This window comes from Podarcis erhardii (genome assembly GCF_964252035.2).
Source record: "Podarcis erhardii genome assembly, chromosome: 5".
Taxonomy (NCBI): Eukaryota; Metazoa; Chordata; class Lepidosauria; order Squamata; family Lacertidae; genus Podarcis; species Podarcis erhardii.
The window spans coordinates 51,913,692-51,941,108 of record NC_138509.1 but is presented as its reverse complement, the minus strand read 5'-3'; the positions used below and the strand labels follow the sequence as shown (position 1 = coordinate 51,941,108).

At 41.2% G+C, this 27,417-nt stretch overlaps 1 protein-coding gene across 4 annotated transcripts in view; it reads left to right on the top strand.

The window, feature by feature from the left end:
• The window catches only part of VTI1A (vesicle transport through interaction with t-SNAREs 1A), a 234,652-nt gene extending 208,161 nt beyond the window's left edge, over positions 1-26,491 (top strand). For all 4 annotated transcript variants that reach the window (XM_081863101.1, XM_081863099.1, XM_081863102.1 and 1 more), the window contains one exon: positions 23,329-26,491. Coding sequence is in view for 2 of the 4 variants with exons in the window: in XM_081863099.1 (XP_081719225.1) it covers positions 23,329-23,422 (94 nt within the window). In the remaining 2 variants the exon portion in view is untranslated. The remainder of the gene's footprint in view (positions 1-23,328) is intronic.
• Positions 26,492-27,417: the final 926 nt, after the last annotated feature.

The following is a 27,417-nucleotide window of genomic DNA, read 5'->3' as shown; positions in this document are numbered from 1 at the left end:
CAAATGATTATTATATTGGAGCCCATTTTGAAAACTCAGATGGGGGGGAGGAGAAAGACACTTTCAAAATATGCAAATCAGCTGAGCACCTTCCTCCCTTAGAATTAGGTGAGTTGGAAACCATATAAAGACTTACATGTAAGCTTTACTTTCCAATGTACAAAGTAGGAAGGGAGAATACTTTTGGAAATGGGAGGCTTCATTTAGAAACAAACTCCCCCGTCCAGAGATCCTGCAGCCATTGTAAGCCAAACCCAATCCTCCTCCTCTAAATGGTGTCTCAGCTTGTTCAGTGCCAGTCCTCTCTGCCAGTTTTCTAGCCACCTTTGCCTGTATGATGATGTGCGGGAGGGAAAAGCTAAAGCAGAGGGCATATTCTAAGACATTTTGCACATTGCTCAACTAAATTTGAGGCTGTATAGTTTTATTCTTCCTGCTTCATTGACAAGGATGGAATTTTTTTCCAAAAACTACTTTCCAGTGGTTGTTCTAAGCAGTTCCTTATTCCACAGAAAAGGCTTCTTAGAATTCTTGCATCCTGCACTGATATGTCTGGGAAATGTAGTTTTGGCTCCTAGAATTGCCACCATTCTTCCCTAATAATAATAATAATAATAATAATTTATTATTTATACCCCGCCCATCTGGCTGGGCCTCCCCAGCCACTCTGGGCGGCTTCCAAAAGAATATTAAAATACTATGATACATCAAACATTAAAAGCATCCCTAAACAGGGCTGCCTTCAGATGTCTTCTAAAAGTCTGGTAGTTGTTGTTCTAAGATTTTCTTGGAGGCCCAAAGTCTTGTTTTGAAATGAGCCCCAACGTTATTCTCCCAGTTTTGTCACCAGCAAATAGAGCACTCAATTTGGGAGGTCAATTTCATGTGAGCCTCATTTTTGTGATTTTTTAATATTTTTTTTATTGGTAGAGCAGCTTACAGTTCAGAAGGAGTGGTTTTCACCAAGTTACTCCTTGCCTTGCCTTAAAGCAACCTGTTCCCCCTCAACTACCCCTAGCTAGGGTCGTAGGAAGGGGGTGCAGGGGGTGTGGTCTGCCCCGGGTGTCATCCTTGAAAGGGGTGACAAAATGGCACAACGTGGGGGGCAACACTTACCACGAGGCCTGGCCTGCAGTGCACCCGAACCACGCATCTCTCCTGGGAGTGACGCGGTAGCTTGCGGCAGCAGTGTGGGGCTTGCGAAACAGCAGTGTGGGGCTTGCGTCCACCAGGCAAACTCCATGGGCAGCTCGCCACACCGGCCCCCTGGGTGGATCTCCACAGCGCCCCCATTCGTGGATTGCCACGCCGCCCCTTGGGTGGCTTGCCCCGCCCCCACCGCTCCCGGTGCTGGAGCAGCTAGCTATGCCCCTGCCCCTAGCTATTGGCCAAGCTGGCTGGGAGTTGAAGTCCAACAACATGTGGAGGGCAGTTTATTAGGAGCCAATGGGATACCATCCACCTGAAGTCCAAGTTTGCTCTACCTACACCCAGCCTATTCCCATGCTATATACTCTCTCTTTCTTAGTTTGGAGTCTGTTTTGGATGTGAATACACCACCATGGCTGATCTTTATAACTTGGGGGAGGGGGAGAGAGAATCCCATTTAAATAAAGAAAGCAATTTTCACTGAAAACAAGAGCCTGGTGTGGCATAAGCAGGCCTGGCCCTACCATGAGACAGAGTGAAGCAGGTGCTTCAGGGGCAAATATTGAAGGGAAGCAAGTAGAAGGTGGTGTGTGTGTGTGTGTGTGTGTGTGTGTGTGTCACACACCTATGCAACCTGCTAAACTAAGTACTGCCCTCAGAGTACAGTGGAGGATGCTGAAATAAGATTCAAAGGTCCAGCTTTTGTACCTGAAATGGGACTGGGAGGCGACAATGTATTGTCCTTTGCTTCAGGTACCAGTATGCCTTGGGCCAGCCCTGGGCATAAGGATACAAGGATCTTCTATTCAGCTACCTTTCCTTGTGATTGCCAACACCTAGGCAATCAGGAGTCCTGGGGCACAGAAATTTGCATGAAAGGAGGGCAGTCCTGACAGGATTAACAGAATGCAGAGATGGTCTTTTTGCTCTTCTGAACTCTGTCCTGCCACTGGGAGCTGTGGCTATGCCCCAGTTTCCTGTGTTTAATCTTCTCTCATTCAGGCCCTTTACTCTTTTATGTAATAGAGATGATGAAGAAATAGTTATATACTCCAGTGTATTTTAGTTTAAGAAAGAAAAGGAAGGGGAGTTAACAAATAGCCTTATTTGCTCAAAGGCACATGATACTTGCTAAGGGCTGCCTGCTTAAAAATATACTTGCTAATGAGTCCACCTCTTTCATATATATTTTTTATCAGTGGCTGATAAAATGTAATGATTAAATTACAGTCTCTCTTTCTCTTTCTCTCTCTCCCTGACATGTTACTCCCCTGCTTTTATGAGTATTTTCCTCTCTTCTCCCTGCTATTCCTCCTTCTCTTTCTCCCAATGTTTGCTGTGGGAACCGAACAGTACATACAAGAACGCATTTTGACCTTTGTGATCTTTTATGTTTTTCTTGTCAACATTTTTTTTAAGGCAAATGCCTTGTAAGTTGACTTTGCTGGCCTGTGTGTGGCCTTCTTTTAATTATATAGCAAGGTTACTTGAACATACAATATAAACTGGGATTGTTTTGTGCTGAATAATTAGCAATCTTTTTTAATTGTGAAATTATTGATAATTACAGAGGTGTTACTTTTGAGAATTTAACAAATAATACTCCCATGTGAGCATTTATTGGATTGCAGCCTTAGGAAGAGGAGGAGGCCCAAAATAGAAGCAGGAACTGGTGTGAGGAAGAGGATGGCTAGATGCAAAAGAAAACAGAGCTACTGTAGCATTTATGATTGTTCAGAAGAGGTGATTTCAGCAGTTGAAGCTTGGCCTCAGATCTACACCTGCTGAAACATCTTCTACACAGCTATGATGCAGGAACCATGCTGCTTTTTGTAATGTTTCCACCCATATTAAACATATTTAAATGATACGCAAATTTGATTTAGATTTGGGTATCCAAAATCATGCTTTGAGTGTTTCTATAATACATACATGCCTTCATGTCAACATTGAATCAAAATCTTAGCACTTACTACAGTTGGAAGCGTATTGCTTAAAATGTTACAAAGTACTGCATTTTTTCATGCCTATTGATTCGTATTTTTCCCCACTGCTTCCCTACATGCTTTTCTGTGGAGGAATTGGCTGTGAGAGAGAAAATGCCAATGAATTGTCTTTTTGAAGATACCACTATTATGCTAAAAGTCATTAGTTTTGTAAATTATTTGATTGGAGGGCTACATTTTGGAGTTGCCCCAAAAGTTTACTTCTCTTATAAAAGCATTTAGTTACACAAAATAACTTTTTCTTTTTACTTAAACCTTCCAGAGGACTAGCTGCCTGGGTTCTTAGCTGGCGCTCTCTCTCTCTCTCGCGCGCTCTCTCTCTCTCTCTCTCTCTCTCTCACACACACACACACCTCAAGGCCACAGGAACAGAGAAAGCAGTGAGCCAGGCAGGAACTTGAGAGCATTACCAAAGTGCCCAGCTAGCTGCACATGAGGTTATATTGGGGGGAGAGAGGAAGTGCATGGAAGCACCAGCTCAGATCAGGGCCTGATTGAGAGCTAGGAAGGGGTTGGAGCTCTCCAGCTCCTATATAAGCTGCCAGTCTGAAGTGCTTTATGGCTGAAGCAACATCTCTCATCCCATGCCTTACCTCTCTAACCTGAAGAAACAGACGGTAATGTGTTTAGCCACCTCAATAGTATGTGTACAATCTAGGCATAGTATCCAACTAATGTCTTCTATCTGCACAAGGATTTTCACTTCTGCAACAGGACTTTCCTCCCTCTCCTCTGCCCAGGTGCACCCCATGGCCTACCCATATCTGCTCCAGAGGTGGAGGAAACTTCAGAACAGATTTAGGACAGGGACAGGGGATTCCCGTTGTGCTAGTGGAAATCCTTGTGCTGACAGAAGGCTTACTTATCCCTACCTTGGATATAACTCTAACATTCCAAGGGGAGAGAGTTCCACAATCTAGACACCATAAGGAAGAAGGCCCTACTTCTCATCCACTTGACCATGAACAGGGCTTCCCCAGGAGATACTCAAGGCAGTGCCAGCTGGTACTGGAGGTTCTAGGGCCCCAAGCCATTTTCAGTTTCAGTGCCAAAACCTTGAATTGGGTCCAGGAGCTCACTGGCAGCCAGTGCAATGCTTTTAAGATTGCAGACATATACTCCCATTTTGCCACCCAGTTTAGTAGCTGGGCAGCAGCATTCCACACAAGCTACAGCTTCTCCCACTGTTTGCAAAGGCAACCCCACACACAGTGCATTGCAATAAATCAGACATTTTTGGCAGACATTATATAACAAAGCAGTAACAGCCTGACCAGGGGAAATACTCATTTAAAGACAAAGAACAAAAATTAATGTCAAAACAAATAAATAAAATTACCTGACACTGTAAAGAAAGCACAACACCAGGCAAACCTCTGGGAAGGGTTCTAAAGGTGAGGCATCATTACCTATAAGGCCCTGCCTTTACCCACAACCCACCTCACCTCTGAAGGCAGTAGAAGCTGGTTGAAGGCACTCCAAGGCAGATCTTTATGGGCACATTAATGTGGAAAGAGGCCATCCCTGAGGCACCCAGGTCTTAAGGTGCTAACACATGAGAGCAGTACAGACTACACAGGTGGGGGGGATAATTAAGCCAAATGAGTTCTCGTTAACCTGGAACTGTCTAGTTGCAATTGTGCTTGTGAAGCATCATCACATCTTCAGAATGGCAGTTGAAAGCTGGCATGCATTAATGTTTCAGTTGCTGCTATTAAAAAGCAAGGAGGTGAAAGGAGGTCACCCTCTGGGCGCGCCACAGTTTAAACGGCTAGCGGCCACACACCCCGGCTATCCCGATTGGTCAGCTGGGGGACATGATGCTGCTGGGAGTCCCTATGATGCAGGTGGCATCCCTCTGTCCACAGCCGGGTCACTGGGAGGTCCTGGATGCCCTTCCACAATGCTCCAGGAAAGGGGAGTGGACTTGCTGCTCTTAAAAAGTAAAAACATGGTTATGCCCTTTTGAAGCATCTGATTTTAAAAAAAAAAATCTACTGAAAGTAATACTATGTGCTGAATATAGATCTGCATTTGTCATGTATTCATTTCAAAAAGGAATTTATTTCTCACTTCCCATATCAAGGAGTTGCTGGCATCATTGAAAGTGTTAAGCAGCAACAATGTTCTTCTATAGCACTCAGATGGAAGCAGGGAAGGGAGAAGCATGTATCATTCATCTATAATGGGTGAAGAGAGCTTGTCACCTTTTCATCACCACATTGCACATTACAAAAGAAATGAGGAAAGAAAGAAAAGTGCAAGTCAGTTGCTCTTTCCCATCTTCAATGTGCATTTACATCAACCAGCTCTTCTCCTTTCCAGACCCTGAGTTAGCTAAGACTGAGCAAAAACTTTGCTTGGAAACTTTTTTGACTCAGAAGGTGGATTGGGGAGAGGCCAACATTTTCATGAAAGTCCCCCTTCAACTTTTCTGCCACCAGTTTATGGCCTTTCGTGGTAGCAGAATTCATACTCCCTGCTGTGGGTACCCTTTTTCAAATATTATTTTTTTAAAAAAAACAAAAACAAAACCAGGACAGGAACTGTTCCCTCATTTTGATTTGGCTTCTCTTGTCATCATGAAACCAAATTTCATGGGCTGTGCTTGTGTCATCAAGCTAAATCAGAATGAGGACCAGAAAAACCTGCCCTCACTTTTATTAACTGATGAAATATGCCTATGTGGTATCTGAAGCCAAATTGGGCTTCTCATTCTGGCATCTTGTGAGTAAAAATACTTTAAATGGTGTCCACTAACAGTGGATGGTGAGTTTGCAGTTGCAGTGAACGAGGCAAACAATTTGTCCCTGTTTGCATTGTCTCTTTCCCACCTTCCCCGTGGGCTGCCATCAAATTTGACATTATAGTAAAAGGAACAAGTTCAGGGACAGGATGCATCATCTGAAGCCAATCTGAATCAATCTCTAAAGGGATCCTTGAGAATAAAAGGAATGATTTTACTGTAAGGTATGATTATGATTATCTCTAGAGCAACCAAAGGGATTGAAGTCGGCAAAACGTTAAATTGCAGAATACAATGTAGAGTTAAACCAGGAAATGAGTGAGCGTTTTAACACTGCAATAATTTCCATAATCACTTCAGCTGCATAGTTACTTTTTATTTTAAACTTAAGGTACAGTTTTGAAGTATCACTCAGCAGATATTTTGCTATAATCTGTAGAGTTTAATGAAAGCTAATTGGAGGACAAATTCTAGTCTAATTAAAATGTGACTGTATAAAATGTGAAGGATAAATGAAGGAAAATGCTCTATGGGGCAAAGAATTTCAAACAATTATTATTCTGAATACTGTCAAGTAATGCTTTTGTACATAATGATCATAGACATTGTTAGAAATAGAACAACCTTGAGAAAGTTATTTTAAATTAATGTTTTAGGTATTTTGTTTCAAAAGTGGACATTTAAGTAACAGCTGTATAAGGGTTTTGTTTAAAAATGAAAAATAAAAAGCAAATCCCATTCTCATCTAAAACATACCATGTTCTGTTCACATGGTACATTCCATCCATGTTCTTTCATGATCAGCAGATGTAAAAGTTTGACTTATGAGTTCTAATGAGATTTCAATACTGAGCAAACAATAAAAATGTATGCATTGCATACTTTTATTGGGCTTTGGTTTCATGGTTAGTGTTACACTCTTTCAACAGCTTTGGTAATATTATATCCAGCAGGCTTTAGAGACAAGGTGAATTTTAATACTGGGTTGAATTGATGGAAATTAATTTGATGACTTTGTGCAAATAATGACTTTTTAGAGCATAATTATTCAGCATAAGCTTTGTCTATAGGTATCTACAGGCAGATACCTTTTTCACCTACTACTAATATATAAATAGTATGCTATGTTCATTATTCCAATGAAGACTGTTGGACCAGGATCAGGAAGAGCTGAGTTCAAATCCTAAGCTATCTACACTCACATCAGATCATTTAAAACAAATTATCTTCACTTTTATTTCCTTAACTGATGATGCAAAAAATAACGAGGCACCTTATACTGAAGAGACTTTATATTTTCCTTAAAAGTAACTAGAAAAGTACTATTCAAGTGTTCTGGCTTGATTTTTTTATTTTCCTTCCTCTGTTGTGGTCATAGTAAGACCCAAAACAAGTGTCTTTAATGAGAGAAAAACCCTACCCACCAGGGTCAATGTGAGCAGAGCCTAGGTGCCGTTATTTGTTAATTTTGACCCTATCCTTCTGCCAGGGAGCTGAAGGCACCATACATGATTGGCTGTCCCCCATCTGAACTGTTTGCACTCCACCTAATAACTTACATTTTCAAGATGGCTTATACAGTCGTACCTTGGAAGCTGAACGGAATCCATTCTGGAAGTCCGTTCGACTTCCAAAACGTTCAAAAACCAAATTGCGGCTTTTGATTGGCTGCAGGAAGTTCCTGCAGCCAATCAGAAGATGTGGAAGCCCTGCTGGACATTCAGGTTCCAAAAGAACATTCACAAACCAGAACAATCACTTCCGGGTTTGCGGTATTCGGGAGCCAAAACATCCAAGTTCTAGTGCGTTCGGGATCCAAGGTACGACTGTAATATATTTAGAATAAAATAAACTAAATAACAGTAACGGGGGGGGGGGGATAAGTTTTGCTCTAGTGCTCAGATGGTCCAATATACAGTCATGTAAGGTCAGCTTGGTGGAAGGCATTATTGGTCTAGAAGTTACCCAGTAAGTTTCATGGCTGAGTAGGGATCTAACCGTGGGCCTCTCTGAACCTCGGAGTGAAGCTCAACATTTTTGCAGCTGCCTAGCCTAGAATGCAGCAAATTGTGCACAGGGGAAACAGAGAGGCCTTTGTATGTGCCATGTTTCTGTGTGGCTTGCAAGCATCTCCATTGTGCTGACATATGAGCCACCCCACTCCCTATAGAAAAGGGGTAGGGAACCTCTGGTCCTCAGGCCAAACTCATCCCACCAGGAGTCCCCAAAACTATAGATACTGCAAAGCAACCAACAGGAGCTTAAAGTGAGTTTCTGATTGTTCCTTTGCTGGACCAAGGTGTCCTTACTCTAGAAGAGGGAAGCTGTTCCCCTTTTGCAGACACCCAGAGCTACTCCTTTCCCCTGTTTTCAGAGGTTTAAGGAGCAGCGCAGGGCTGTTTACAAAGGGCTTTCTAATAGCCTCACTTGCTTTCTGAACCTCTGAAAACTAGAGGTTTAAAGAGCAGCACTGGGCTTTTAGAAAGCTCTTTTGCAAACAGTCCCTGATACTCTTTGAATCACCAGCCTTTTTGCAGAACAGCAGTTTGAACCTCTGAAAACTGTGGGTTTTTTCTTGATTTCTGCAGGGATATATATATATATATATATATATATATATATATATATATATATGCTTTCGTAGATTTTCACGGGTACAGGAATGCAGGTTTTGGTGTCCTCGGGTGTCTTCCCGTGTAAAAGTTGGGGTGTCTAGGCGACGTTTCGACGAGGTCTCACTCGTCATCTTCAGGCTGGTGCTTTCGGCTTCTTGTTACTGGAACAGAGCAGGATCTCAGTGTTTGAGTTCCTATAAATACTGTAGAGGGGGTGTGGTGTATAGCCTCCAATGTTCTGGGCAGAGAGGAAGTTCCCAGGCTAGTGTGCCTTTTCTTCTTTTGTTCCTTAATTACTTGAGAGATATCTTGAGTGATTTCTTGAGTGATATCCTGAGTACCACTTATGACCCACCTAAGTGGTACTCAGGATATCACTCAAGAAATCACTCAAGATATCTCTCAAGTAATTAAGGAACAAAAGAAGAAAAGGCACACTAGCCTGGGAACTTCCTCTCTGCCCAGAACATTGGAGGCTATACACCACACCCCCTCTACAGTATTTATAGGAACTCAAACACTGAGATCCTGCTCTGTTCCAGTAACAAGAAGCCGAAAGCACCAGCCTGAAGATGACGAGTGAGACCTCGTCGAAACGTCGCCTAGACACCCCAACTTTTACACGGGAAGACACCCGAGGACACCAAAACCTGCATATATATATATATATATATATATAACTGCTTTGAGATTTGTTTGTTTTTAAAATCATGCAGTGTATAAATTTTATGAAATAACAAACAAACAAAAGTGTTCCTTAATACCTATTCTATAAACGGAACAGTCCACACTTTGTGCAATCTGTACTTTGTGCAATCTGTACTTTATAAGCATGTAATGATTTTATATTAAGCTTTAAAATGTCTCCAACTAGCATATTGCGCCTTTCAGTATGCTTATCGCTGAAAATTCCTTCTTCTGATCAGATTGCCCCTCTAATACACAGTACTGCGGTAGTATCCCTATTGCCACACTGATCTCTTTTTTGCAAGTATGAACATTTTAGTAAGTCTTGCTGTTTATAGCTGTTGGATGGCTAAAGCTTATATCGTAAAAATCTCAGCTTTATTTCTCTCGGCCCTTTAGCTACGTGAAAAGGCTTGAAAGCATGGCTGCTCACAGTATTCTACATACTGATAAAGAATTCATTCTATAAGTATGGCTCCTTATTTAGCCAAAACAGCATCACTCACACAAAAAGAAAGGTATCAGCAGACTCAGAACAAAACAAAACAAAATCAGGGAGGAAAAAGAATGGTCAGAAAACCTCCCAATTGGCGCATTGAGGACTGACAGTGTAATAAAATGCTGACTGAAGGGGGGGTTAGGGATCACACTGAACAGGACCACTGCAAACCATTACATTTTGTTGCAGATCCAAGGGATGCCAACATTGTACAGAAATGCTACCTCTCAGAAAAGTGTGAGTGAGATCCATTTTAGGGATCTCATCTTAGATAAACCACCTAGAATGAAAAGCCAGGGTTCACCTGCTGCTTTTAGCTCTGTCCTGGGACCTATTTCAGCTGGTAAAAACATGCCCCTTGCGCTTCCAGTATTAAAAAACTTCTCCATGTCAATTTGTGAACAGATATGCTACACTGAAGCTACATTAAGTTCATCTAATATAGCTACAAATATATATTTAGTTCTGTATTTTGTTTGATCTCACAAAGCCTCTACATCAGGCATGGCCAAACTTGGCACTCCAGCTGTTTTGGGACTACAGTTCCCACCATTCCTGACCACTGGTCCTGTTAGCTAGGGATGATGGGAGTTGTAGTCCCAAAACAGCTGGAGGGCCGAGTTTGGCCATACCTGCTCTACCTAGTGGATCAAATACATACATAATGTCAGATACGGATACACAGTATCCATAGGAGGAGGAGACCAGATGTCTATTTTTACTATGTGTCAAATTTCCGCTGAGTTTAGTTTATCTCTGAAGCAATGGAAAACATGCCTAAAGGTGTTCGCAACACTCTATATTGTACAAGTGCAGAACCTTCTATAACAAAACAGCCTCACCCATGCACAAAACAAAGGCTCGTGGGAAACCCCAAGGTTTGTAGACATACAAATCCCCTTATAGGGCAGAAAATAAGGAGCAGAAGAGCCCAAAAATTATTCAGTAGGGAAATACTATGGAATGCTGATTGGCTATTGAGACAGGAAAATAGGCTGTGGAGAAAGAATTTCAACCCTATGGATAATTAATATCTTTGTAAATAGCTTTTCTGTTTAGCCAAACAGTTTGTTATCAGAACCTTGATTAAAGCATCTGGGGTTTCAGATTTACCAAGATGTGCTGTTTTTATGTATTTTTAACAATCGATTCAGTACTTGATCTTGGTGCAGAAATCTATTTTGCTATTCTGTTTATCATCTGTCCACGGACTGACCCAGGTAGCTGCACCTGTGACCAGTTTTTGTAGCAATATCTGAAGAAGGGGGAAAATACAAAAGTAATCAGTACATTTTTGCCTTTCATTTATCTCTGTCATCTGGGAATCTGATTCTGATAACATCAGGAGCAACGAAAGACACATCCTGATATTGTGGCTGTGGGGTTTTTTTTGGTTCTTACTTTTTGCCTAGACATTGAAGAGCATCCACTTGTATCTCTGGAACACACATATGAGAGAGAAGGGGGAGATGGATTCTAGGCTGGAGGCCAGAGGGGAGTGGGGGTAGTAAGCTGTCTATATTTTCTAAAAAAAGAAGTTAAAAACCACCACCTACTCATCATGTGGTTGGAGACTGAGGTTGTAAAAATGTGCTGCAGGCAGAAGTTCTGAAAAATCCCAGAAAGTGTTGAAAACATCCCTAAACAAGGTATTTTTCTCCTGCACCTTTCTTGCTAAAGGTCCCAATTGCTGCCAAGAAAACTAGTGAGAATGTTAGCTGCCAAATAAAAAATTTATGACAGTGTTTGGCAAAGGACTGTATCGCTGCTTGTTTTATATATTTCCACAAGGCTATTGAAAGGCTTTTTTATTTTTATATATATATAAAAAAACGTACACAGTTCACTGATCATTGTGTTCTCTAATGGTAAAAAGTAAACCCAAAGAAGGATTAAACAATATAACTTTTTTATTATTTAATAACTGCCTATAAGTATTTGCCATGGTAAGAAAATATTTTTCTCCAACATTCCTTGTATATCTGTTATATAAAACACCTGACAGGCATCCTTGTGGGGTGAGTCAAGTCTTGCAGTAAATAAACATGAAATCATCAATTAAAAATGTATTGCTATAGCATTTTTACTTGTTATACATTCATGTCTGGGTCAGTAAACTGCCTGTTGGGAAACATAAGGGGGCTCATTCACTTTTGCATGGTATTTATAGTTGAAAAGCAAGAGAAATAATAGGCTGAAATTGTGTGGCTCACTGATATCTGTTACACTTTTGGTCTATGCCATTCAATTAGCGGTGTGGAAGGAAAAATATTTTTGTGTGTACTGAGTTGGGAAGATGGCATATTTGTAATACAAAGATAGCATATTGATGGTACTAAGTAAGCTGGCTAACGATCATGTTAACACCCTTTTAGAAGTTACTGTGCCCATCTGAAGCTATCAGATTATCTCTCTACTGAACAGCAATCAGACTGAGGTTCCAGCTGATTATTAGTTACGTTTACGATAAACTTCATCTTGCTTGACACTAAAGCAGAGTTTCATAGCAATCCTCAGGCCCTGCACTTTGGTAGAAAAACTCTGGAGCCTAAAAATTGTTTTCCATTTCTGAAGCAGTGTGTCCCTTGGGATGCAGAAAGCTTATTCATATATACATAGCCCAAGCTTAGCTCCCTACTAGTGGGGGGGGGGGAGGAATTCCCCCGCTCCACCCTTCACCATTGCACTAAGCAGTCCTTTTTCTGGCAGTACTCAACAATATGCAGTACCAGCACCCCCCCCCCTCAAATCTTGGGATGAGGTAAATGGAGGGTGGGGAGAGTGAGCAAGCAACCGTGGCTAAAAGGGGGGTTGTGAAAAGCAGGAGGTTGAAGTGGCAAGGAAAAGGAGGCCTTTTGGGGGGGGCTGCAATTGCTGCTGTCAGTCAACAGGTGGCACCTTTTGCTCTTGGCTGTCTCACTGCGCCACGAGCATCTGGGCGAGCATGAGTGCCATTTCCCTTTTGTCTCTGCTTCCATGTCTGCAGGGTGGTGGCTGGGGAGGGGGAGAGAGAGAGAGAGAGAGAGAGGGAGAGAGAGAGAAGGGGAAAGCAAATTAACATCAAACTAAGAAATTAAGTGAAAATAAGTTTGGCTTGGAATAATTGTGGACTCAGCTATATAGCTGCAAATAAAACGTTTTAACTGTGTTTTAAGTGCAATATACAATGTGACACTAGATGGCGATGGTGAGCCTTATGGAAAATTCAATGTATTTTTAAAATTGCTTTTAAAAAAGCTTTTTTTTCCCATTGAGACACTATTGAATGGCATTGGCTTTTTTGCTGCTGCATCACTGTTGACTTCTGTTAATCCTCTGGTCTATTGGGACCCCTAGGTCTACTAAGACATCAGAATGAAATACAGAGCTTCATTCTTCATTCAAATTGATAAGTCAAGCTCATAAAAGCCATTTGATGGCTCTTTTTTATAGTGAAAGGTGGGCTACAAATATTTTAAATAAATGATACAAATAAATAAAAATGGTCCGTATAGAGTACCAGAGACTATTATAGAAACAAGCAGATCATCTAAAATGCAAAGGAACTATGGAGAAGTAGGTGCACTGCTTTCAACTGAACAGCCAATGTACATCATGCTTTTTATGTAAGTCATCCAGAACAGAAGAGTTCTGTGGATCATTTTTTGCTAGTTGGGCTAGGATTAATGCCACTAGTAAATCACACTGGTACTAACTAAGACCTCTTGTAAATAGACGCTGTGGATGAAATCCATATTGTGTGAGTGAACCTCTGCCTGTACAATGGGACTACATCTTCCTTTTGCCCCTACTGCAGCGCCCAGAAGCTGCTCTGGAAGGTCTCCCAACACATTTTGTGGAGCACATTTTGAGGGGAGAAGGGGACAGGTGAAGTCTTGTTACGTGAGCAGATGCTTATTCCACTTGTGTTGGATAGAATCCTGGATCTGAGCACAAAGGAATCACAGGTTTGCATTTCAGCAGTTGAAACCTGCGCATACATTAATGGATTATTCCAATTTTAGAAGTGATTGTGTGTGTGTGTGTGTGTGTGTGTGTGCGTGCGCGCAGTATCTTCAGTATAGCCCTGAACTTCCTTTCCAGTGGGAAAAGATTTAATTGAGCAGAATGAGCAGATGTCTCAAGTTTTATTCCTTCCTTGAAGAACCAAGTAGCTTTACACTGTATTGGACTAACACTAAATGTTTCCTGCAAACAGTGAAAGAATAAGCCATCACTTCTTCCTCAAATTCTCGACTCTGATCTCACTGCCCCTCAGAGACATGGGGTCTATAATTCAGAAACTTCCTTATACTACCGCTGAATTCCAACTCCCCACCCTGTTACTTCTCCCTATGTACAAAGGCTAGTTATTTTATTAAAGCACTGAGTTTATAGTGAAAATTTCTAGTATTTATGTCTCTTTAACAGCAATATGCAGTGAGAGAGAGGACTTTAATAGTAGCAAGTAGCTCCTGTCAGCTAATTCTGCCACGTAAACCATTTGTGAATACATCGATCTTCTTTTATTCATTTCTTTTGTGCCAATCCCATATTTGCTATTCCCATGATTTCTCTGAATCAGTTGGTCAAAAAAATGATTTTTATTTGTTCCGCTGGCCTTCTGCAATATTAGCTTATGAAGTGTTTTTTACAGGGAGGCTCAAAGCACACAGCACAGGTTGGGGGGGAGCCTATAGCAGTCAAAATTGTTGTCTGAAATGTCTTCAGACGGGAAGGCTGAATTTATTGCACAAAACAAGTCCTAGCAATGTGGAGGTGTGCAGTCCTGCTCATTATCCCTGGAAAAATGGGGGAACCAAAAAGCACAGTAAAAAAATTAAATTTTAATAATGCTAGTGATATTTTCTAAATCCTTCTTGACAGAAAGATTCTCATTATTTTTATCTGTCTCAGAGTAGGCTCCTTTAATGCCATCTTCACAAATGGCCTTAGCCATGATTGTTTTCTTTTCTTCAGAGCATTCAGTGGAGGGGGGTGGAGGATGAATATATACGATACATACTAAAATGCTTTTCTATCACTCAAAAAGTGCCATTGAGTACTAACATTTTGGATAGCACATTTTCAGGAACAGTTGCTGCATATACCTCTGCAAAGGGAGTGGGGTATCCCCCCCCCCCTTTTGCTCATAAAAGGTCCACACACTTAACACAATTGTAGGCAGCCTCCTATGGAAAAAGATACCCAAACACAGAAGGGAAAATAAGCCTAAAAGTGATGTTCATACATAGTTTGAAATCACAATTAAAGCAGAAGTAGTTTGGTTTTGTATTAGAGTTCTTGGAGTTGTGCTAATAGAGGAAGATTGCCCTTCTGGCTTAGATCAAGCTTCTCTGAAACTGTTCCTTTTGTTTCCTTAAAATTTGTGGAATGTAAATGAAACCATAGTTACTACAGTAGCTAAGCCTCTGTCGTGTTTCTTCTTGTTGGCTGCTTTTGCACATGCTACTGCCAGTGAAATAATTGTTTTATCTAGATGAATGCTTTTCTTTATCAGAAACCCATGTGTGTACACACATCCCAAAACCAGACACTTTCTACAGAGTTGATTAAATAGAGGCAAATAAAGGAAAGCTGCCCATCAACTTCCTTATTTCTAAGGAGAAACTCTTTAGCATATTGATAAGAGGGTCATCTTTCAAGCCCACCTGCGCTGGCACTTCTTGACACTTCACTAGGTAGGTTGACTTGGAAGTTCAATATGTGATTTAAGTGAGATGCCAAGTGGTTCTGAATATCTGTGCTCACATAGAACACAAGTGTTGTGTTCTAAACAGCTCAGAAGTCATCCTCATAGTTACAGCCACCCCAAAAGATTTGCTTTTGCAATTTCTCACACAGGAGCAAGATATGGAACAAGACCCAGGGCTTCAGAAGGTCTGTCAAGCAGTAGCCCATTTACAAAGTTTGTTCTGGTCTCTGAAAAGACAAATGAAAGGAGGGAGAGAACATTTTTTATTGCACTATTATTGTGAAATTAGCTGTATTTAAAATAATTGACTACCTATGAGATATGGGGCTACTAGTCATTTAAGCAATGTTGCATTTAGCTTTACAGTGGTACCTCAGGTTAAGAACTTAATTCGTTCTGGAAGTCCGTTCTTAACCTGAAGCTGTTCTTAACCTGCGGTACCACTTTAGCTAATGGGGCCTCCCACTGCTGCCGCCACATGATTTCTGTCCTCATCCTGAAGCAAAGTTCTTAACCCGAGATACTATTTCTGGGTTAGCGGAATCTGTAACCTGAAGCGTCTGTAACCTGAAGCGTCTGTAACCCGAGGTACCACTGTAGTTGTTTTCGTGTGTGTGTTTGTGTTTGTTTGTGTGTGTGTGTGTATTTGTAATTCAAATGAACTCTTAAGTACTTTTTATAGGAGACAATGACAGACTAGCATAAATGCTCAATATCGAAAAGAAAAGGTCCGTGCCATCTATTGGTCCGTGCCATCTGTTTAGCTGGTTGTTTAGCCTAGTTGTCATGTGGTGCTTTTGGACAAGATTAAGCACCTGTATTAGATCTCTTTTTACCATAGAGAAGCTACTTATATACCCCCTCCCCTCCCCAATGTTCTATCCCAAGGCCAACATTTACATTTATACTTGGATCATGTCATCCTGTTTTCTGTTGTGCTCCACCTAACCTTTACCTGAGGACTATGCTTTGGGCCAGTATACTTGCATAATATAAAGGCCTAAATAGCCTTTTTCTCCAATGGAGGCAGAGAACACTGCCCCTTTAACTATTATTACATCTGAATTAGCTGCCATTGTGGCAGAATTAGGGCTGCACTTTGTCTTTTCCAGAGCCTCACAGGTGTAGGTCCCAACTTACATGATCTTTCCAACAGAATTAGTGTGTTCAGAATGGGCATTTAGGTATACCACGATGGAGAGCAGAATCCCAATTTTTGATGCTTGGATTGTGTGGCTCACAAATTCAATTCTTGCAGTTGCCCTGGATATTCAAGAGTCTGATATTCCTGTGCTTATTGTGTCCGGCCATTTTTCTGCTTCATTTGCATGTACCATTTGTTTTATTTTGTATGGGTGCATGCATACGTATAAAACTTCTAGGCTTTGACTATCTGCAAAGATAGTATTTAGTGTTGCTTAAAGGTAAAGGGACCTCTGACCATTAGGTCCAGTCGTGGACGACTCTGGGCTTGCGGCACTCATCTCGCTTTATTGGCCGAGGGAGCCGGCGTACAGCTTCCGGTTCATGCGGCCAGCATGACTAAGCCACTTCTGGCGAACCAGAGCAGCTCACAGAAACACCGTTTACCTTCCTGCTGGAGTGGTACCAATCTATCAACTTGCACTTTGACGTGCTTTTGAACTGCTAGGTTGGCAGGAGCTGGGACCAAGCAACGGGAGCTCACCCCGTTGCAGGAATTTGAACTACCAACCTTCTGATTGGCAAACCCTAGGCTCTGTGGTTTAACCCACAGCGCCACCAACTTACGGGGTGCATTTCTTTCGTCTGAAACTTTGACTAGTTTAATGCTGAATGCATAAGTTTACAGAAAGCCATTTTGTATTGTGTACCATTAAACTTGAATTTTTTTAATTAATCTGTCTGTGTTCTTGAGAGGACTGCTTTCCCCCTGTACATTTCTTTGAAAATAAAGCCCTGTGTTGTAATAAAAGCATGTTAACTGATTCATGGTAGCCACTTATTTTTCTTGTATTTGTACTGGTGTCAGAGCAGAATGCTTCTTAGAAATTTATTCATTATTGTAGGCAAAAACTTACAAAACAAGTTTGTTGAGGATTGCTCATCACTTAATTTATATGATATTACTTCAATTCCTAATTTTATTAGCAATTGTCATTGCAGCCATTAGTGCTTAATGCCAAGGAATCATTATCCAGGGCTGGTCAGCAGGGACGCGGACTTATAAAAAATATTGGGGGGGCCCGGGAAAGCTCATGAATAATAAATAAGCTCATGAATATGCAAATAAAGTGGCGCTGCCTCCTCGTGAGCGAATAGGGGAGAGCGTGCTGCGCCTATTAATCAGCTCCAAAGGAAATTGGGTGGAGCTTTTGCTCGGGAGGGAGGGCAGGAGGCATGCAGCCCGCCCCTCCCTGTGCATTTTGGGCTGGGGGAGGGGCGGCGATGGCGCTCTGCTGGAGGGGCGCCGGAGATTATTGGGGGGGCGGAGCCCCCCCAAACGAATTTTTGAGGGGGCTCGGGCCCCCTCAAGCCCCATGGAGTCGGCGCCTATGCTGGTCAGTCAGGTGCTAAAGCTTGTACAAGTCATTAAGATGGACTCTAAACGTTGTGCACCTCCCTCACTAATGAATGCAGCTTGGGAGGGGGGTGTTTCCTAAAGAATTTTAACGCAGTTGGCAATCTTAGTGCAAGAGTAGCTAACATGCTATAAAGTAAGTAGTTGTCTCTTCTGAAACACCTTCACATATAACTATGCTGCAAATCTCATCAGAGCCATTGTACGCGCAGATTTCGGGAGAGGTAGCTCTAACGCAGCAAGGTCATGCAAACAATGGTTTTGGGAATGGGTCTGAAGTGTAGGCTTGATTTCTGCTGGCCTGGAGATCATTGCAGAGATGATCTGCTTGACCTCTAAGATGGAAAACTGTCCTGTCATTCCTTGTCTCACTGAATAAAATTGGCATTGACTTCGGAGTGGAGCTACTAGGAGGTTTATTAAGGAAAAGTTAGGCAGTATGGCAATACACAGGAAAAGCAAATCTTGACCGGAAGACCTGATGCTTTATATCGGGGCTGACTTTGGTAATCTTTCATAATATGGCGCTCTGTGTGAGGCCAAAATTTGGCACACCCAAATGGATGTACTCAACTTTGTGCCCCCTTGGATCGGCCCCCTGTGCAGGGGAACTGCCTGCACCACCCAGAATCCAGTATGCCAATACAGTAAATTGCATTTCCTTCATGTCTATTTAATACAGTGCACCGACAGCAATCCCCACCTAATTTCAGGTCAAAACATTTCTAGCCTGGTACGCCTTTCTTCATATGGTGGTTTTAGTATTTTAAGAGCAAACAGAATGTAAACCTACAAGGCTACTGAACAGAAGTATGAGTTATTAGTGAGAACTAGTGTGCTGAAATGGATGCAGGGTTGAAACTGTATCTAAGAGGCCACACGTAAAATCTCAGCATTCACTTCACCCCAGTTGGTCATCTTGAGCAGACTACAGTGGTACCTCTGGTTGCGAACGGGATCTGTTCCAGAGGCTCATTCGCAACATAAATAGAACACAACCGCAGCGGTGCGTCTGCACATGCGCAGGTTGCGATTTGCCGCTTCTGCGCATGCGCGTAACGTCATTTTGCGCGTCTGCACATGCACAAGCAGCGAAACCCTTTCCTGTACTTCCGGGCTGAGTAACCCTTTCCGGTACTTCCGGGTCGCTGCGGGACGCAACCTGAAAAAACGTATCATGAAGCAAATGTAACATGAGGTATGACTGTACTGTCTCAGCTTTTCCAATCCATTAAATAGTGGGAAATCCTTTGTGCATAAGTCCTGTGTAAATACTAAATTTGAATATGATTCTATGCAGACATTTCTTTTTTCAGGAGCACTGGCTCAGCCATAACTATTCATGTTGTGTGGTGCAATCATGTGTAATACTGTGGAACTTATAAACCTTATGGAACTGCATGCGATTCTGGCTGTGGATCTGTGATTGATTCAGAGATTCACAGAATCCTTTAAATCAAGATGTCCATGTGAGAATCCCTCTTTAGTTGAAGGGTAAAAACCCAGCAGTTATTTACAATAGACTATCACAACGAAGGGCTGGTTCAGAAGCTCACTCCCCACCCCCACCCCCGTGCAAGGTGTTCCATCCATCTCTCCTGACACATTTGCACATTGAACTTAATGTATGATCTCCAGCCCTCCATGGACAGAGTTGTTACCACAGTCACTGAAAAATGAAACGGGAAGATTCTAAATGCCTCATCCAGCCCCATCTTATTCTTACAACAACATATAGATTTGTGGGCAAAAACTTCTGTAAATTCGGTCCACAGACTGCATCGAATAAACAGTTAATTCGTCTTAATATCAGCAACGCTGTGATTCATAATGCAAACTGGAAGCATCCTTGATGTTTTAGTCACACATTCCTTTTAATTTGGCCATGCATTCTTTTAAAGCTACAGTGTGCTAACTTAATAAAATGCAGCATGCAAATGCACAAGTTTTTGCCTTCAGGCACTTTAGCCATGGATGTTTCAGTGGGTGTCTCCTTTCAAGTATATATTATTTCTTAAATTATTTACCCTGTAAACATGCTTTGCATTTTCAAAGGAGGCGCTGGGTTGCCTCTCTGGAAGATTGAACTGAATTTTTTAGGTAAAAAGAATCCAAAGTTACAAATATCATTTGTGTTTTTGTTGGTGAGTTAGCCATGTGGCTTTTTGCAGAAGATGCTGAACCCCACTTTCCTCCTTTCCCTCCCACCGCTTGAAATTCCTTGCTGCTTTGCCTGGAGCAATACCCACTGGCAGTGTCTGGCTGTGACAGTACTAGAGGCCTCTTTACAGATGGGTCCTGCCAATGCCAACCATTGTTCTGCCACTGTGAGCTGGTTTGATTGCAGAATATTGCTGAAATCCCACCCAGCCCCCAGCCCTCTTTCTTCATTCTTTCTTTTAGCGCCCTGGATTGTTGACTTGAGATCTGAAATGTATTGACACCAGACTCCAAGTTCTTTATGTACCATTCCATCCTATCACCCTTCAAAGTGGAACTCTGCTGCTTCAGAAACTCATTCTGAAGTTTTCCTTGCTCTGCTCCCCTGCCTGAAACGCTACAGACTCAACATAACTTTTGCCGAGATTTAAAGAACATGTTTATTTTAGGGTTTAATATGAAACAGGGTAATAATTCTGCAGAGGAGCATGTTGATAACATCCTTCCTATTTCATGATTAATTTGTTCTGTTCAATATTGTATTCTTTTGCTGCAGTGGGCAAGCTAATTCAGATTCCTAGAAGTTGAACTTTGATATGCATATCCTACATTCGTACTTTAATGGAACATTTAATTAGCAGATACAGGTGGCGGTCTGTACTGCTTCCTCTTTTCCTGATGAGGATTTTAGAGACGAGTTTGTAGATTAAGTAATCTTCCAATCAAGTGTGCAGCCAGAGAATTAGAAATGAAACATTTGGAGGACTCATTTTATTTATTCTTTTTTTCTCACTGTAATTTGGGTGTGATGAAACACTAACTAGGTCAGATATGAGGCGATGGCTTAACGATTCAGTGTGTTAGATGTATGCATTTGCCTAACTATGTGTTCGACTGAGCAAGTTCCATCCACAGTTAATCCTTTGTAAATTAGCATCATGGATGCCTTGGGGCCTTCATCCCACAAATAAAATGGTTGTCAGCACAGTCATATTAGAGGAATATTACTGTATGTTACTTAAGGCTGAATTTTTAAAGAGTTTTCATGCTTTTTAATCTGTTTCTCTGCTGAATTTCAATTTTCCTGAGTTTCTTTTCAGGATCAATGAGGGTGACTGAGTAAATATGCACTCTGCTTTTCATGCATTCATTTGGGCAAACAGTTTGCTATCAGGTGTTGTTTTGCTAGAAAATGCCCCAAAAGAAGAGGGAAAGAAAGAGAGAGAGAGAGAGTGGTAGAAAGTTCAGGTGTTAATCTGCACTGCAAACTAATAAGAAGCAGAAGCCTCTTTAATTAGCTTTAGTTTGTTAGACCATTAAACATTTTTCCTCTCCAAGAGAGACAGAGTAGTCCGCTCCCTTTGGCAGAGTAAATATTGCCTGTTAAGTTTGAATTAGCTGTCATCGTGGGAGAATTAATGCTGCGCTTTATCCTTTCTAGTGAGGAAGGGAAAAATAAACGAGACAGATCTTAGTTCAGCTTTAAGTGATAAATGAGGACAAAGCAGGCCATTCATCTCCTGCTAGCAAAGTGGACACAAGCACTAAAGCAGTTTTGCGGAAGACGTGTCAGCAAATGTGATCATTTTGTAACCTGTCAGGAGGATAGAGAGCTAGTCCTTTTAAAGTGTCACAGGGGAGTGTGTTTGTCTGATGTGACAGTTTTCATCCATCCATTTACTTTTCTTTTTTTTAAAGGTGAATGTTGTAGCAGTGGCTGGCATTGTGAAAAAGGAGGGAGGGATCTGAAGTTGGTTCAAAACTGCATCCTTCCGCACTTACACTTGCCTATGCAACCAGACACAACTAGTATGATATTATTTATTTAACCATGAAATTCTCATATGTACAAAGATGCCTGTTTGTAATGTATGGCAAACAAGCATCCCACCTTACTATGAGCTCAGCCTATTGTTTTTCCTTCCACCATCCATTGTTTCTTTGTTTGAATAGTGTTTATGGTTTTATTTTCCATCTTTTTACAAACAAGATTGAAATTTCAGTTGGTTTTTTGGGGTGGCGTTGTTGTTTTTTGGTGGAGAGGGGGCTGTCAATCTGATTTTAACAATGCTATACTGCAAATATGTTCCTGCCATGTAAAGGTCAATATTCCGCAAGAGCCCGGATAAATACTTCCCTGGAATGAAGCTCAGGCCTTTTCTTAAAAAAAAATAATACTCATTTTTAATAGTACTGTACAGATGGGTGTCATTCAGACTCTGACGACTGATAGTTTGTATGCTGATGAAACAAGAGGTTCATTTCCACAAGTGGTGTGTTACCATTACTCATTTCTATCTGTTCAGTACACAGGAATGTAGCATTTGCCTGATTACCATAAGTGAATCTATGCAACTGAGGCAAAGAAAGGTTTTAGAACATAAGAGTCATAGTTTGACATGTCCTTCTATGTAGCATCCTCTTTCTTCCTCACTATCTTTTATACTTCTCCCTTGGTATTTGGTTCAAGTGAGCACCTTGCCAACAAGTTCCCTACCCTTGAAATCTTTCACTTTAATGCACAAATTAGCGACTGCTTTCTCTCTGGAATTAAGAAACCAAAATAAAATTATTTGAAAACCTCCATAATGGCTTGCTTGGGTTGCTGTGGGTTGTATCCACTTAAATATGCAATGAAAATGAAATCCATTCATTCCAGGGAGTCTACTCTTATGACTTAGTTGGATAAAACTTTATGTGGCAAGCTCCTTTCCAGTATGAATCGCCATCAGGCTTGTTTTAAATGTTCCATTTATCAGGTTTTAGACATTTAGTTAAATTATAAAATAAAAACAAACATTCAGATATTAATTTAATGTACACATAAATGTTAGAAGGCCCAGCCCCTTAACAAATGCTTTCAACTACAGGAAGTGAGGGACAAACTAAACATTACATCATTACATGTGTTCAGCCATTGCATAGCTTGAAAAAAAAAGCAGATATGGACATCTCAGATTTGGACTGTGAGAGGGTTAAAGCTTCCCCCATACTTACCTTAAAAAAAAACAGCCACACAATGCTAAAGTCACATCTAGTTTGGCTCTCAGTGACACAAATAACAATCAAGATCAGTACAGACAGTAGTTTTAGAATCTAGATAGCTGTACTCCATGGGTTACTCACATGGAAAAGAAAAGTTAGGTGCTTTACATTGCGCTTTTATTGTCTTATTCTCTTTCACCACTTTCTTTTCTTTTTATTCCCTTAGGATCATTCAAAACCGGATTTTGTTAGTTATCTTGGGGATCATCGTCATCTTTGCAGTCCTGATGATTATTTATTTTTCTGTCAGGGGACACTGATATCTTTGTTCTTCACTGACCAGCAACAAACTGCTTCAGAGTAATTAAGACAAAGTGGTCACATGAATCATTCTCTTGCACTGAAAGGTTCTCCCTCTCAAAGCCTGCGGTTCAACTCTGGTGCAAGTAGCATAAGCATATTTTGTCTAACTGGCTGCATGTGCATTTGATATTTTTCTTTGTTTTATGTCATAGTATGACTGTTCCGATTTTCCTATATTAGCATATGCAATGAACATATTGTTAGTATACAAGACCTCATGTGTAAGCAACTTATTAAATTCCATGCCAGATTTTTAATGCTGATACTTGCAAGCATTTAAACACTCGACTTGGCTTGAGTTGGTATTAGATCTCTGGCAAGAAATTCCCTCTTAGGATCTTGGAATAGGAGCAAACAGAATTTTAAAAAAACATAGTGTGACATACTCAGGCTTGAATAACAATCACAAATGTAACCCAGGAAAGCCAGAGGAGTCATTGCTTCTAATAAACATATTGTCTTTTTGACAGGATGGCTTAATGTCCACTGTGAACCTAGTATTCAAATGTGATAGTTTTTCTTATTTCTTTCAAACTTTATTTACAGACCATGTATATATATTCATATCCACCAAGTCCTGGATTGTCAGATGAATTTATTTTGCAGTGTTGCCCTATGACTGTGTTGTTGTCATGCTGATAATGTTGCTTTCCAATATTGTGATTTTAATGAATGCAGATTCCAAAGCAAGAAAAGACTGGCTAGCAGTTATATAGAGATCCTTTCTGAGTCACTTCTCAGTTTTCTGGATTTAGATTCAATACAATAATGAGATTTAAAATCTGAAGTATCATGCAAGAATAAATATGGTGAGATTGTGTGCAAGTAATATTTTGAATGAATTCTATGTGCAAGAAATATCTAGAATGAATTGCATACATACTTCCATTTCATTTAAACAAATATGGACATAGCTGAAATGCTGAAACAGGAGTATATCTACTCACATAGAGGCAAGAAAACAGCCAGTTGACCTTTTTCTGTATGTCCAAGAGAAGGAGGGTGCACTTCAGTTTGACGTTGTTTCAGCAGCTATTGCTTGTGCTCTCCCTTCTCTGGCCCAGCTTACCACACATTAATAATAATAATAATAGTAATAATAATAATAATATATTTAGACACCACGAATCAAGTTCTTGTCATCCCTCCTACCCTCTTCCTTACACCCTTTGTGCAGCAAATAGAGGTTGATGGCATAGTAAACAGGTTGTAGAAAGTTATACCCAATTTTGGTCCCCTGGGATGAGTATTTAGATGATTACAGTACTTGAAAACACGTATTTCTTTCAATTCCCACATTCCTGTGTGAAAGGTTTTTATGGTTATCCCTTCAAAATGTAATATATGACACACTCTTCCATGATGAGTAGACAGATGTCCATACTGGACGCAATTGGAATTGTCTCCACCTATTTGGCAAAATAATATGGGCCCCAATAATATGTTTGACCCTTATTGTGAGACCCCAACATGAACACTTTCCCACCACTGTCCCTTTCTACCTGCACATGTAGACTGTGGCAGGACTTAAAGTGGGCTCTGCAGTCAGTGGCAGACTTGGGGCTCTCAAATTTCATGGGTGCCCTGTGTGACGCTAAATTTTGGTGCCGCCCTGCCTCTCAGGTTCCATTCTTCAGCATTGTTGTGGCACCTCCTGCAGAGTGGCGCCCAGTGCTGCTGCACCCGTCCTGTCACCCTGAAACCGTCTCTGCTGCAGTAAAGCATCCCTGAGGCCCTAACTGCTGTACTGCAGCATCCAGAGTCAACAGGAATTATGGTTCCCAACGTCCAGTGCTATTTTTCTAGAAGAAGAGGTGCTGGAGCTCACCATGAATTTCTCCCTTGTCTTAGAATGGCAATGGTGCCCACCTGAGAGGTGCCGGAGCTGAGCTCTGGCTGGGGGGAGGGGAGCCCTGCCAATGTCCCTGAATGTTGGGAAACTTGTAAATTACATTTCCCATAGTTCCTATAATCCCTTAAAAACTACCCATGTGCTTGCAGAATCTCCTAGGACCATACTGCAGCACACTGTGAGCTATCTCTGCACCATTGCATCTAGGTAAAGAAAGGAAAGGTTGGGGAGACGAGGAAGGCTGGACTTCAGTTGTGGAGCTAATCCTGGACTTGGAGGTGTCTGGGTCCATTCTTAAATGCATCTGGAGATAGCCCTATCAAATCTGATGTCCATGCCATTCCATTTTCTGGTATTCCCTTTCACTAGACAGATAACTATATGCTTGCCACTTAGAAACCACAGCATAGCCACTTTTAGCTGTAAAAACATTGTGATTAACTGGCTCCTTCTATTACCTGTGTATGCAAAAGGAGGAGGATGCAGTTGCTTAATAATAACAATTATTACAATTTTATCATCCATTTGCCCGGAGATGAGAGCAAAAGATTTTCATAAGACCTTTTGAAGTGCATTAATTGGAGTCACTTGCACAGATTATGAAACCAGAAATTCTGAACCCTTAGGGAACAGACTAAACCATAAAATAGTTGAGGGACACAGGCAATCTCTTGAAGGTTGTAAGAATTTTGTAGCTTTATCCTGCCTGGTATTCTAAGGAACACTGAATCTTTATTGACTTCCATGGTATCCCTGTTCAAACACCCAGGGATGGAATTTGGCCCTAAACCTGTTTACTGTCCAGACACAAAGAACTGCATGCAATCTAAGCTGATGTAGCCGACTCAAATCAGACCTGTATAGCGTAGTAAAGAAAGTCATGATGAGGAGATTCACAAGAGAAATGCTGTTTATTGAAAAAGGTTAGGGCATGCATGTCTTCAGATAAATCATTTAAGTTGTGTAAACAGAACTATAGCCTTTACCATCTTAATAATACGGAGAGACTGAGTTCATGGGAGCTGGGCAAATGGGGATGAGGGAGAAGCCTGTATGTATGTATCAAAGCAGGTCAGAAGATGTGCATTTTCATAAATACTTTGTTTCTTCTAACAACTACTGTAAATATAAACCTCAAAGGAAAAATTAATTAAATTCTGTTAGTTTACTGGTTCTTTGTTGTTGTTTTTCATTTATTTGCCGTTAATGCCAGTGGTAAAAATCTGCATAATGCCGACTTGCCTCCTGTTCCAGCCTCCCTAGCCACCATAATACTGAGATTCTCTTCCCCAATATTCCAAAAATCCAACTATGAAATACAATGTCTCACCTCAGCAAGCCCCACTGAAAGATGCCAAATGAACCACTGTATGCCTTAATTCTAAAATTCACAATGATTTCCATATCACATTCTTTCCTACACTGCAGTTTCTTCTTTCTGGCTACATAAAAGGGGTCTGTCACAATGACATCCACATACTTTGATGATCTGATGATCCAGCGTGTAGCTTCATAGGGCTGCTGTATTTTGCATATGCTTTAGAATACTTAGTCGATGCTCTGTCCTTTTCCTGAAGTTCTTACAAACAGCAACCCCCGGAACAGTTCTGAAGAATACATAGGGTTTCTACCAGGCTTGTAACGTGACCAAGCATGTATGCAGGCAGTGGTTCACACAATCTGGTTTATAGATGATGGACTGGTGTATACATGGGTATCTATTTTCCCACCGTAGTATCCATTTAGAAATTCTCACTGCCATCAGGGTGTCTTCATATGCATGACCTATCTCTAACTGCCAGACGCAAGCCTAGTGGCCACCTATATAGTCATGAAGGGACCAGCTCCTAGGTTGCCTTCTATGGACTTACTAGTAGATAGCAGATAGTTTGGCTAGACACTGAATTCAGCTGCTTTGACATGTAATAACCATAGGAACCATCTTGCAGCAGGAAAAGAACTTCAATGTTCAGAATAAGCCTCAGTTTAGTTGCCTTGTGGTCCTGAGATGACCACGTGGTGGCTATGGTAGTTTTCCATTTGTTGACATGGAATGCTGCTCGTTCCCCCACCCACCCCAAAGGAGTTCTTAGTCTTAGC